The following is a 14,696-nucleotide window of genomic DNA, read 5'->3' on the forward strand; positions in this document are numbered from 1 at the left end:
CTGATCTGTTCCAGTTTGCTTTTCTTTTTAATTGCAGGTCATCATTGGTGTTTTCTTTTCTTAAACACAAGCATAAAACTGCCTGCCAAATCCATCCAAAAGTGGCTGAATTCTCCATTTTGTCACCTTTCTGCTTTTTTCAAAGCAATGACTTCTTGCAATTTCACAAGCTTCTTCTGCTGATTAGAGACATTAACTTGTAACTAGTTGAATCACCCACTAATCAAGGGAAAGCTATACCTTTTGAATCTTTTGACAGCTGTCAAAACAAAAACCTCATGCACAGAAGCCTGGTTTAGTTTTCAACCAGCAAAAGAACCTACACATTGTGGGAACATATAAACTCTGGTATGCTGAAAGGTGCAAGATAAGCAAGGGGTTAAAAAAACAGAATGAAATGAAAGCATGTTTGAAATGCAACACAGTGTGACACCTCAGCAATTTAGGCTTTGAGGTGCTGCTCCCATTTCACCACGTCATTTTCAACTACAGTGAAGTTGTGGGACCTTTCCCAAAATGCTCCTGTAGGTATGTAAGAAGATTATTTAATGATTATCACCTTCAAATCCTGAACCTTATGCAAATAGGGTGGTCAGCTCCTGAACAACAGACAGTTCTCTTTAACTACACTGCTTTAACTACTCCGGGAAAAGAGGATATTAATGCATCCTTCCTAGTGTTGCAGTGGCCCATTCTCCTTCTAGTAAAAGGAAATCTGGATGATTGGGAAATAGTCATCATTCCCATATAGTGCTTCCTGCATCTGAACTACTGCAGCAATAATATGTTTGCACCTAGTGGCAAACATACTGACACAGGATCAAACCTGGCAATCCCATTAGTAGAGAATTAAGCTGGGTGGTCTAAGTTTAAAGCTTGTCTCATCCATATGGGCCTTCAAACACACCTGTCTTTTAATACCTTCCACTAACCTGTAAAAATGGAAATATTCATAATAATGGCTAGTCCATGGGGATGTCATTAAAACTAATTAAAAGGTGTGATTTCAAATCAGGCATGCACATATCCTGTGGTCTTGGAAACAGAACATAGGAAGCTGCTTTAAAACAAATCAGACCATTGGTCCAACCAAGAGATCTGAATTGTTTACATTGATTGGCAGTGGCTCTCCATGGTTTCAGACCGAGTTTTTTCCCAGACTTAGGGGCCAGGGATTGAATTTGGGACATTTTACATACAAAGTACCTGGTCTATCACTGAGTTATGGTCCTTCCTCTTGTATCCTAGGTGAATCTTGCTGCATGGGGCCATATATTTTCTGCAGTTCCACTGTATCTGATACAGAATTTGCCATGCAGAAGCATTCACCTGTAAAATGTTTCTAACCCTAATGGCTGCGGGGGGGGGGGAGACTGGAAAAATGTGAGCAGCCAATGGCATGAAAAAGGAAAAACTGGGCAACGTTTCCAGGGACTGCAAAGCTCCTTCTTACTGTCTCTCCCCTTCCCCCTGCATGCCACAAGGCTTACTCTTCAGGGATAACCAATGTCTATATTTAAAAGGTTCAAGATGCAGGACAGAACATTTGCTGGTGTAAATGGAACCAACATTCCATACTGAATCAAACATACCAAATCTGTCATATTCTTACATTACTACCACAATCAATTTATCACATCTTGAATTAATGACAGTACTGAAGTACAGCTGCAGACAACACTAAGCCAAAAGACAAATGCATAAATAGCCAAGGACACTATAATAACATCAATAGCAAGTGCTATTGATAAAGCATGGAGATGGGGTGGACTGCTGATTCAGCACAGTAGTATTGAAGGTCCCATTGCCAAGATAATGAAGAACACAAGATTTATAGAAACAACAAGGAATTGTGCAAGACAAGTTGAGCAAGAGCTAACATTATGTGCATTTCAATGGGACTTGATCAGCAAATCTATTTGTTTAGTTCTTTAATGTATACTGCCTTTTGGGACAAAGCCTGCCTAAGGCATAAGATAACTTCATCTATAAAGCAATTTTTAATACACAAATAAAAACCCTAAAACTAGCAGCAGCTTAAAATAGTTAAAACCCAGATTCACAACACTTTCAATAGAATGCAAATTGAAACAAATAAGTTTTTAATGTTCATTTAAAAATTAATGATGCAGCCATATGTACTTCTTTTCAGAGTAAAAGATGTGAGATCACTATTAAAAAGGCCCTGCTTCTAGTGTTAATCAGTCTTATAGATCTTGATGGCAGCTGATCTTAAGGCCTGGGCAGGTTCATTTGTGTTAAAGATCAACACTGTCACTTTAAATTGAACCCAGAAAAGAATAGATAGCTAATGCAGCTGGTACAAGTATTGTATGCTCTGAATGCCTGACTTCAAAAGCATCCTAGTGGCTGCACTCTATACCTGTTTCAAGTCTCCAAAGCATCTTCAAAGGTAGCATTACAGAGTGCATTATAGTTGCCTAGTCTAGATGTAACCAGGATATGCATAACTGACAAGGTCTGCATTCTCTAGAAAGAGTTGCATCTGGCAAAGCAGCCTCAGCTGTTTGTTTTTTTAAACACACTCCTAACCACCAATACCAACTGAGCCTCCATACACTCGAGTCCAGGAGAACCCCCAAACTACAGACTTCATTCAGATCAGCAGTCTTCCCAACACACAGCAGTTTCATTTTATCCGTGTTGAGTGTCACTTTGTTCACCCTCATCCATCCCAATCCTACCTCCAGACACCAGTCCAGGGTTTCCACAGCTTCTCTGAGACCGGCAGACGGAAGAGAGAGGTAGAGCTGCATGACATCCATATATTTGTGGTACTTTAGCCTAGTGGTAGCCAATGTAGTGTCCTCTAAATGTTGTTGAACTACAACTCCCACCATGCCTGACCACTGGCCATGCTGCCTGGGGCTGATGGGACAGAGTTCCACATCATCTGGAGGGCCACAGGTTTCCCAGTCCAGAAGTAGACAATATACAGCTTAAATGGACCAATGGCCTGATTCAATATAAGGACATTCTTTTATGCCGAGAAATGAAATACAGAAAGAGACTATGCAGAATTAATAATACTTCATGTGCTTCAGTATTAATGGTGGAAAATAGAAACCCTTGTTTTACATTAATTGAACAATGAATTCATACTGTGATAGTAAACAAGCTAGATGAGTGAGCTATTGATTTCATGAGATGATGCTAAGACCTAATATTTAGGGTTGTAGCCATACTTGCCTCTCTCTCTCTCTCTCTCTCTGTGTGTGTGTGGCTATCAAATCAATTCAGGATTCCAAGATTTTAAAAGAATGCTCTCTATTTCATAACATCCCCCATGTTTCAAATATATACACTTTAAGATGGCATTTACTTTGGAAACCATTTTCACTTCAGTAGAGTTCACACAAGTTGAAGAGATAGCACATTATCAGCTCATCACCTCTTGTTTGCCCTTGTTGAGTAATTGGCTGATGTAATAAAATAAACTTCAGTAGCTGAACCTGGTTGGCAATTCTGACATGAACACACAAACTTGCCAATCCAAATACTATCCTTCTAAGATTAGCAAACACTGAAAGTGTTTCAGCAGGCCTTAGACACAATCAAGCAAGATGCTTATGACTAAGAGTTGTAAAAAGCCTGAAGGATGTCTAATGTCATTATTAATACCTAAAGTCATTCAGGACATAAATAAAAACAACCACTGAAAAAAAATGAAGTTCAAGCTAGTCAACCAACTCTGACATAACTTTTAAAAAAATCTTAACATTCTCACAAGGATGTAAATAATCCTAAAACAAATGGGCAAACAGATCATACGACAAGGTCTATTTAAAGCATAATTGTGGTAGGCAACAAAGGGTTCAGAAACAATCCAATTAAGCAATGGAAAATAAAACAATCCTTACCTGACAATTTATCAATGACTTCAAATCCAATTATTCTGAATCAAAAGCCCATCTTCATTACTTAATTGTCTACAATTCTACCCCTATTAGGAAAAACAGTTTCCTTAATGATTGGGCAGAATATGAGAACACATTCACACTGGATAGAAGGGGGAGCTTGTGAGTACTAATTGTACCTATTTCTTTCTGACATCCAATCAAAAGAAATTTAAAACACCAAATTTCCTGCTATTAGCTGGCTCCAGATAGTCTATGCAAGACAATAGTGCAACACAGAATTTGTTTTTATAACTATTATTTTTCGTTTTCATTTTTCATCTGTGAAGAATAAAATTGAACATTCAGGCGTTTTCATGACACTCAGAAAAGCAATGGCAAGGGGTAGAAATACATATCTGATCTACCATTTCTTACCAGTATAATAGTGTAATCCATGCATGCCTCTCAAGACTCACTCCCTGGTATGTCTATAGGATTCTAACTACACAGGCATAGGATTGCATTGTAAATTCCTTATATTCAACCAATCTGATATCTCCATACAATCACTACCATAAAATGGATCCCTTAGGTTCTATCACATTGAAAACTAAATATGTTCTGGCTAAGTAATAAAAGAGACCTAATTTGAACATGCAAAGTATTTTACCATCTTTATCTCATTTACCCTCACAACAGTATTATTCCTGTTTTAGATATTGGAGGAGCGAGGCTGAGGAAGAACAGTTTACTGACTCAATTCATCACTTGGCTAGAATTTTCAATAATCTAAATCTACTAACTTTAAACAAAACTCTTTTAATATTGGACCTTCTCCAACAGACTCTAAGTTTCATTAGCTAAAATGTATTTGTTACTTCCAACAACCATGTGAAATGAATGTGTCAAGTTAGGATTAGATCAGAATCGAGTGCTTTTGAAATCCTGTGGGAATATCTCCAAGTTTCTTCAACTATGCAACCTGCACTGAGCAGGAATTGCTCTTCTGCCAGCACATCATCTGAAAAGCTCCCCAATAGCTTTTGTTCTCAACATGCAACTGACAGTGTAATCTTAACGATGTTTGTCCGGAAATAAGTGTTTAGTGGGATTTACTCCCAAGTAAGTGGGCATAGCGTTGAAGCCTGAATCACAGAATAATTTTGCTGCAGAGCAAGTATTTACGAAGCTCATTCATTCCCATCACGAAGGTCAAATGATGCATTCATATTGCACCAGTTACATGCATTTATCAATGACTGAGTGAACCAAACCTTCTGCATGAAGGCTCAGACTGGGGAGAGAGATAAGGGCGCACACATGGGTTCCACCCAAAATGTCTCCAGGTGTGCTGAGAGCACCCAGTCTTCCATCCATCTTTCTGTGTTGAAAGCAGATGTCTGAATGGAGCTTCTAAACAAGTTTGGCTAAATGTTCTTAGAACTTCCCATGATCAGGAATCCTATGTTACAGGATTCCTAGTTGCAAGGAAGTCTCTAAGTGTGCTCATGCAAATGTGCTTAGAAGACTCCTTCAGATCTTCCCACTCAATGTGGGAAGGTCAGGGTGGAGTATCCACCCCCATCTCCTCCCCTCCCCAGTATGAGCCCTCAGATTTGTTTTTGAATGCTTACAAAGGGCTTTACTGTCATTATTTTCCTTTCACTGCCCCCCCCCAGGTTTCCAATCCATGTTAAAACAACCATTTCCTCAGGAGATTCACCTAAAATAATATGCATTAAAGCAGGCGTGGGGAACCTTTTTGAGTCCAAGGGCTGCAGAGCTTCATGGGCAACCTTCTGGGGGGTGCAGGTCAGTGGTGGGTGGGACCAGAGGCAAAAGTGGGTGGAGTAACAGATGTGACTCTTATCTTTCTACAGTGGCTGCTTTCCAGCCATTCAAAATCACAGGGTTCTACACACACCTCTCCATGCAGTCAGGCATTATCACAGTTCAAGGACACATTTCTAGCCAGGCAAAAACACTCAAAGAGGGCATAGAGCAGGACCAGTGAGGGGTGTGGCCTGGTGAGGGAGCATTGCTTGGGGAGAGTCCCAAAGGCCAGAAAGAGGCTGGGGGAGGGGAACATTTGCCCTCTGGGCCTTAGATTCCATACTGCTGCACTACAGGAAATAAAAACTTAAGTCTATAGGGTTGTCAACATGATGACATCCTGATGTGTGGGACTACAATGCCCATCAGCCCCAGCCAGTAGGGCCAATGTTCAGGAATGATGGGAGTTGAAGTCCAACAGCATCTGGGGGCACCACACTGGATATCCCTGGCACAAGTAGTCCATCAGATTCAATAATGACATATATTAGCTAAGGACCTGTCACTGTGGGAGGACTTGCAATTTAAAAATAATGAAAATGGATAGATAAGTAAATAAAGGACTTACACACAGTTAGCTAAACATTAGTGGGGAATTAGTGACAGCACTCCTATAACTGTACTTCCTCTGACAGGCTGAATCGATGCATTTTATGTGAGATGGAGGCAAGGCAAGGTGACATACATTCTGCATTTCCTGAGATTATCATTTCAATGCATGTAAGAATGCTGGCAAACTCCCAATGCAAGGACAGCACATACATCTCTGGGAAGATATGCACCTGCCCACTTTAGATGTTCATAGCACACTTAAACCTAAAGCAGGTAAGTCCCTTGCTCTCCTTACATCTGCACATACATCATTATTACTATGAAGATGCTGCTTACTATGTCCAGGTCTGTAAACACTGGCATGGCATCGTGAACAGCAGGGAAACCACAAGGTATTTGTGATAAATCTGTGAATATCAGGCTCCAACACCTAATTGATGACTCCTGGAGAGTCGACACTGCTATCCCTAGGGGGAAATAAAAGCATCCAACCTGATCCTTTGCATGTTTTCTTAGCACCTCCAGAAGGACAACCAAAGTGTTCAAGGGGTTGAAGCAACTCCCTTATAAGGAAAGGTTATATCTGAGACTTTTTCCATTTAGAAAAAAATGTGTAAGGGGGAGGGGACAGGCATAAGGAAGTACTTCTTCACACAGCACTTAAACTATGAGATTCACTACCACAGCATGCAGTGATGGTCACCAACTTGGACACCTTTAAAAGAGAATTAGATAAATTCATGCAGGATAAGACTGTTAATGGCTAGTATCAGAGGCAGGATGAGAATACATATAAGGAGCATGAAAGACCTACCACGCTCATGTTCTGCTTTGGGCCTCCCATAGGCATCTGGTTGGCCACTGTGGGAACAGAATGCTGGACTAGATTGACCTTTGGTCTGATCCAGCAAGGCTCCTCCCATGTTCTTAAGATAAATGATTCTATGTTTCTACTTATCCACTTGCATGTAGTACAAATCAAACAGTTTATTTCCTCCAGACACTTGAGGTTGATACTTTTTCTGCAGATCCATATTCATGTGGAATTATGCAGTAAAAACTATTATTCTCTCTCTGCCTAATATATTTGTGCCTGATAATAGAGACCAGATGAACAACAAACTCTGAAAAAATTAAACCAAACTGACAGTATGAAGAAAAATGTGCTCTAAGCAGAAACAATCAGTTCTAAGACCGTGGTATCTATGTAATTAAAGGCACATGCTGTTGTGTTATTCATTTCTTTCTTGGCACCCTCATTGATTGTTCCAGCCTGTGTACCACAACTAATGTTGTAATGTTACAAACAATTATTTTTTTACTTTTTGTAACTGCTAGATTCTTCAGCATGTAAGCCATTTTTAGGAATGCTGTTTGCAATTCTGTAGTTTTATTCAAATACTGGACCCTGCTAGATGTTCATCCTACATTACTCATTTCTTTTAACGCAGAGAAGCAGCTGCTACCTCTGTTTATTTTACACAAGTTTAAAACTCGCAGACTAATCTTATTCATGTTTACTCATAAGTAAAATTCCCAGAATTTAATAAGAGTTACTTCCAAGTAAGTGCGCATAAGATTTCAGCCTAAACTTGTAGAAAGTTTAATGTGTTTCCAGAGGAGAAGCTGCCTTATGCTACAATCTAATACATATCTACTTAGAAGTAAGCTCCATTGGGTTCAATGTGACTTGCTCCAAGGTAAGTGTGTATTGGATTGCAGTCTCTTCCAGCAAAGCCAATAAAAAGTCTGGTATCTTAAAGACTACAAAACTGATTATGGCATAAGCTTTTGAGGGCTACAGTCTTCTCCATCAGGTGCACAATGTGATTACTGAAGCCCTAAAAAATTGAATAGTAGTCCAAAGATATGTTGTTATTCTTGGTTCTCACTTCGTTAACTGATCCTTTGAGCGTGAGAGTGTTACCTACCTAGCATTATCTCAATGACCATCGGTCATACAAATAAGTATTTCCTATAAATGCTTGTAACGCAAAAAACCAGTTAGCATCTTAATGTCCCACTCCATTGTTATCTCATTATAACATACCTGTTAGAAGATTCACCTTCTATATCTGTATTCCATAAAACAGAGCAGCCCAAGACATAGAACTGTTATATCTTTTTGTGGTGTCCCTGAACTGAAAATGATGTGATGCAGTGATCAAAATACAGCTTACTATTTCCTACATTTCCTCCTTTACTGTTACCCTTACACTGCTGCTGTTCCTTCTTTTTTTTTAAGCTCCAAAAATCAATAAGCATTGTTAATTACAATGCACAGCTGGTATGGCACACAGATGTTATGTTACTTTCCCAATAACCTATACTCAGAAAATAGGATTGGAACTCAAGCCCTTGACACTATGTATCATAATGAACTGTCTATGGTGAATTGCACATTATCCACTACACCACAGTGCCCCCTAGACTTAGTTTACAGTTATATCCTCTCTTTTTTTGCGCTTTGCCCTATAACAGGTTATTATAATGAAAAATAATAATCTAGACACTGTATTCAGTTGTTGATTATTAAGCTCTACTTGGAACACAGGTTTTGCTCACTTTTGCTTAGCCTTCTGAGGAACTTGCTCAAGCGATCCATGTTGGATTAGCTTAGCCCTATTAAGGAAAATGCTTCAAAAAGTTATCATTTTTGTGTGTGTTGGACAATCCCCTCCCATATTGCCAGCTTAGCACAATCCCCCCTCATATTGCCTCTTTTAGACTTAATGACAAAACACCTACTAATTTGAACAGGAATAGCATGACTGAACCCATCAAGAAGATATATATTCAGCAATACATATGATTTCTTAAGTGATGCAGGATCAATACTGGTTTGCTTATCAAACATACTGGATTTCTACTTAAGAGAAATGGGCATCAGACATAGAGATCTTTTAAACATCCTAGTTCTCGTCTAAGTGTTGATAATTATATGATACATAGGATGAGAGCAAGGAGAGATAATTCCCTTTTCATAGAATAAAGCCTTACACATATCAAGGATCTAAAAATGCAGCATCTCCAGTGCCATGGAGCATGCCAACATTGTACTCACACTGAAGTCCTTTCTCACTTGTCCTCATATAGTATAACTATTATACTCATAGGATTTAATTGCTCTGAATACACACTGTCATTATATACACATCAAATTGCGCAAATTGGACAGCAGCAACCAAATTACAGATCCCAACAAAGCCAGATTTGACTAGCATAAACAACAGTGTCTTGATCCATTCTGTATAAACTGGGATTCCCTTCCACAGTTTCTTAATGTTAATGGCAAAGTTGCTTCTCACATGGCATTCTTAAGAGTACCTAAACATTTGAAGCATGAGCGGAACAACATGGTCTTTGAAAACATGTGTATTTACTCATCAGAAAGCTTCCCTCTTTACAATGGTAAACCTGGTAATACTGCCATGTAATGTGTGAAACAAGAGCCACTGTGGTGTAGTGGTTAAGGTGTTGGACTACGACCTGGGAGACCAGGGTTCAAATCCCCACGCAGCCATGAAGCACACTGGGTGACCCGGAGCCAGTCACTGCCTCTCAGCCTCATGAAAACCCTATTCATAGGGTCACCATAAGTCGGAATCGACTTGAAGGCAATACATTTACATTTAAAGTGTGAAGTGGTCCTTATCCAGACTAAAGTGAACAAACCTGCCTCTTTCTCTCTCTCTCTAAAAATCACAAGCCCTCAAACATATAAAACTGTTAGAGTTAGGACACAAACAGGACTTCAAAGGGAGTAATCCTCTCAGTGTCTCTAAGATCATTTAGAATAAAAAGTCTGAGAAGGTAGAAATCACATGCCTCTTTTTTACTGTTCCCTGCAGTGGGCTATTTAAATGGGCAATTCAGTACTGTACCTTCACTATTAAGAGGGAAAGGGCACCATATGTTAACAGTGGTGTTTGTTTTGTACAATACTTTGGAGTATTGGCCATCTGAATAATCTTTTCAGATAGAGAGCACCTTTCTGTCCTTGGTGATTTGTAAAGCAGACAGATGTTTGCCTAAAGCAGACAGGAAATTCAGGCATCCCTTAATGCAGCTGTCCCCAACCTCATGTCCTCCTGATGTTTTGGACTACAGCTCCCATCAGCCCCAGCCAACACAACCCATGGGATTATTGTTCTAAACATCTGGAGGACATTAGGTTGGGGAAGGATGTGTTTAAGCCTTCATCACTGGGTTAAATTGGCTGATCATCCTGAGTGCCTCAGTCCAAACTTCTATAGGCTCACTAGATTTTGAAATACACCTGATCAAGAGGTGTCCATGAAAGCTCTTGGCACCATAAATCAGCTATGACACCACACTAGGATTATCACCTTTAGAAATTTCCTCAGGCAGGGTTCCTGAGCCATTAACAGCAGAATGGCAGACAGAAATGTCAAAGGTGAAGTCTTTTCAGGTGTAGAGAGCCAGTGACACAGGCTCACTTGGAGGAAAGGCACAAGAGTCCTAACAGAGAGAAAACTTTTATTATTTCTTTATTTTCTATATCCTTATACACAAATACAGAAACCCTTATTTTAAGGGCTATTCCTGGCCTTAAAGGACTTAAAACAAAACACACTCTACAAGACAGAATTCTGAGCATATCAACTACTGCATTCTCTCTTAACATTGACAGGTCACAGATGTGTGTGTGTGTACCAAACATCACAGCCAAACTCCCTCCTCCCCTATTTTCTGCAAGCCAAATTTTTATTCCATTTGAAAAGGACCTTTGAGCCACAAACTGGTCTGAGAGCAAATCATTCTGCTTCCCTACAACTGCTGCTAACTGGACTCCCCTCCCTTTAAAAGGCACACAAAACATCCCCCCTCCTTTTCCCACTCCAGAAAATCCTTTGGAGGGCACCTTTGAAGCCTATTCTCTAAACAGGAGCGGCCAAGTGAAAAGCATGCCTTGTTTTCCCGGCTGCTCCTCAAGAGCTGGCTGGGATGGGAGATGCTTTGTTTACATATGAGGCTCAGCTCATTGCTGGGACATCCATTTTATTTGGACTGGCATCAGGGGTTTCCATACGGTTCTGTGGTTTCGCCGGGTGCTTCCTTAGAGTAAAACGACCCCCCCTTTTTAATTACTTCTTGGCATTCGCAACTCCCGGCTGCCTTAGCTCGTGTATTTTGTACACACAAAACACTGCAACTTGGAAACTCCTTTGCAACGCAGTAGAGCGCTTTGCTTTGTTTCTGTTTGGTTTTCCCTCCCACATTTTTAATTATTTGGCATCATAACCCATCATGAAAGTAGAAAGGGGCAAAAAGCTGGAGCTTGCAAGATACAAGATGCGGTGCTGGGGGGGGGGGGTGAGAGGCGCGCGAGAGGAAAGAAACCTATTCCACAGCTATACTCAGATATTCTTGCAAAAGAGAGATCGGCTCCGGAAGATTAGTTATGCCTCAGTCGCAAAGTTTTTGCAAGAAAGGAGAGAGCAAGAGTGAGCTACCAAAAGGTTCAGGACGGAGTGGGAAGAGGAGGTGGAGACTGGTTAGTTTTAGCAAAGCGAGGCTGGAAGAAGGAAAAACGTTGTGCAACGCTGAAGCTGTTTCTTACAAAAAAAATAGTAATCCGAAGAAAGTGAACGAAATTGGAGGAGAAGGAGAGAGTTGCTCGGCTTTAAATCTCACCCATGAAGAGGCAGAAGAGGTCGAGGCAAACCAGTAAAGCTTTCTTGCTGGTGCTTTTGGTCGGGTTGTTGTTCAAGGCAGGGCTGCCGCCGTTTTTGCTCTCCGGAGCGATCGCCTTGTCGTACTTGTAATTCTGCATGATTCGGGAAGGAATCGCCCTTCCAAGCGACGACGTCTTCTCGCCGATGAGGGGGAGGAAAAATCAGAAGGAAAATCCAGGCGGTGGAAGGTGCCGCTTGCTGCCTTCGCACGGGGGAGCTGAAAGGCGGTGGGGGTTAGGTGGCTTTTGTTGGTGTGGCTGACTTGCCGCGGGCCCTTTTGAGACTGTAGAAAGTTTGTAGGATTAGTCTTATACTATTTTCCCAGGTACGAGAAAGAATGAGAGTTCTCCCCCAGCCTCCTAGATTGTAGGACCTAGCAAAACAACATAAAAGAAAGGGCAGGAAAAGTTTTTCAAAGTTGGAAAACTTGTGCTCAGCGTGATCGGGAATCCAACCAATCCCGGCTGGCCGTAGGAGTTGAGCGGAGCAGCTCCTCGGCAAGCAAGCTCGGTGAGTCCCTGACTCGTGAGTGGGAAGAGAGACCGTGCAGAGCAACTGGCGCGCCGCCGCGTCGAAAGTAACCCAAAGGCTTCGGCTAGAAGGGGCTGCCACCGATGCTGTGTGATCCAACTGGGTTATTACTGCACTTTTATTTCCTCGGATCCTTTTCCACCACCCCCTCTCTTGCTCCCTCTCCCTCTTTTTTTAAGGCTCCTACGGGCTATCCAAGTACAACCCCTTCCTGAAACTGACATATACATATGATAATTAACCCCACATTTTTTCCCAAAGAGGATTAAAAAAAAGGGAGTGAGAGAAATACTCTGTATTTCCAGAAGGAGGGAGCCCCTAGCGTTCAAAACAAGCCAGCCTCAGTAAGGACACAAATCCTGTTGAGGGGGAGGGTCTCTCGGCCAGTGGTCCCTCTTCCACCCCCACTCCCGTTCCCGTCTTGATTGGTAGCAAAGTTGGAAATGTTTGTGTTAACAACTGCTGCTTTGTGGTAGATCCTGAAAGGAGAGTGTGATTTAATTCTGCTTCTGCAGATAACAGCCCTCGAAACTTTAGAGTAATACGGAGTTGCTCCCTTTTATGAAGTAGTAAGAGGGAGGACCCCCTGGGTCAGATTATTGTCAACCTCTCTGGCTCAGAATCGGAATGCTGGCGGATGCATTTCCTTATGTTAGCTATCAAGTAACCAGTTTTACTCTTTCATCTTTTAAAATAAGCGATTTGTATTTGCAAATCCTACTAGACGCCTGGCTAAATTAGGACTTGCCCTGGAATCTGGGATCACTTTATTAGTGATGTAACTACTATTTGAATTCACAGTTTTATTATATTAATTTTTGGATGCTTTAATGGAAGTTCTAATGCTTTTAAATCCTACTGGATGTACAAATGTTCTTGCACATGCTTTGATTTGTTGTGTTATGCCTTGTGGTTACAACATTAAACTTACTATATATACAGAGTTTGTGAGTAGGGCTAAACCTGGGATATATGACATCTTAAAGGTGCTTCTGAGAATGTGCAGAATGCCTTTCTCTGATCACTACAGCCAGCCTACATGCACACCACTGAGATTTAAAATGAAGGAATTTCTCATGAGAAGGCAGGATTTTAGACCACCACCACCAGTTTTTAGAAACTGACCTTTTAGCATAGTATAGCAGCCAATTTGTGAAGATTTTCCAATTATAGTCTATTCCAAAATCATGGGGTTAGTTGCACAAAAATCATATGATTTGTGAGTCATCATTTTCAAAAAATACAGTTAGAGCATTTTCTGCCTCCTTGCTTTTTTACAAATGTTGTATAAGCACTCTTTGTCTCTGGGTTTGTGACTCTTACCTGGGTAATGGATCCCAGATCCTTCTCTTTTTTATTTCTCACCTAAGAGTTTAGCTTGCCAGAATGAGGAGGAAGAAGTGGCTGATCTCTAAGGTTTGGTTGTGGGGATAAAGTCACCTGGAGGAGGAATGAAAGGCATATGCGCACAGCGAGCTAACATGGCGATGCGGGAGGTATTTGGGGCAGGTGAGCCTATTCAAGCCCGTACTGCCCGTGTCAGGAGGGGATGTTAGAGAGCATGACAATGCGGACCCGGGGCAGTCTGGTGCCCAAGGGCCCAGTCATGCCCATACCAGCCCTGGTGAATTGTTCTACAAATGCACTAAAAAGTATTCAGAACTTGAACAGATGGAAAGGATGATAATGATACTCCTTTCCTTGGCCATCCTGTCTGCAGTATAGATCAAGGATAGCCAACGTGGTGCCCTCCAGATGATCTTGGACTCTTAACTCCTAACAGCTCCAGCCAGCATCCCTGATGGTCAGGGAGGATGGAAGTTATAGTCTAACAACATCTGGAATGCACCATGTTGGGTGCCTGTGGTCCAGAACTCAACAGGGCAATTCTGTAAGTTACTGCAGTGTTATGACCTGGCAGTGGTAAGAAAGCAACAGCACAAAGGCTATGGTGGGCTGAAATTCACCTATTGATTTGAATTAGCCAGCCATTTCTTTAACTGTTGGTATCTAGTAAATACTGTACAACCCAAAAGCCCACGTGATTCATGGCATGGTATGAATGCTAGTGAGACTCCTATTTGAATATTTTTTTCAGCCATGAAGTTTGCTAGATTATCTTGAACTAATCACTAGCAGCTATCAGTCTAGTCTAACTGGCAAGAATGCCAGATGGATAAAACAGACCCCTTTGGACAGTCCTGGATCTCTCCTGATGGAC

The 14,696-nt window shown here is 41.2% G+C and overlaps 1 protein-coding gene across 1 annotated transcript in view; it reads right to left on the minus strand.

Moving 5' to 3' along the window:
- The window catches only part of PLPP3 (phospholipid phosphatase 3), a 110,036-nt gene extending 97,330 nt beyond the window's left edge, over positions 1-12,706 (minus strand). Inside the window, exon 1 of the mRNA XM_061633152.1 lies at positions 11,904-12,706. Coding sequence (XP_061489136.1) covers positions 11,904-12,042 — 139 coding nt within the window. The 5' untranslated portion in view covers positions 12,043-12,706. The remainder of the gene's footprint in view (positions 1-11,903) is intronic.
- Between the last annotated feature and the right edge of the window lie 1,990 nt (positions 12,707-14,696).

The sequence above is a fragment of the Rhineura floridana genome, chromosome 6, assembly GCF_030035675.1.
Source record: "Rhineura floridana isolate rRhiFlo1 chromosome 6, rRhiFlo1.hap2, whole genome shotgun sequence".
In the NCBI taxonomy this organism is placed as follows: Eukaryota; Metazoa; Chordata; class Lepidosauria; order Squamata; family Rhineuridae; genus Rhineura; species Rhineura floridana.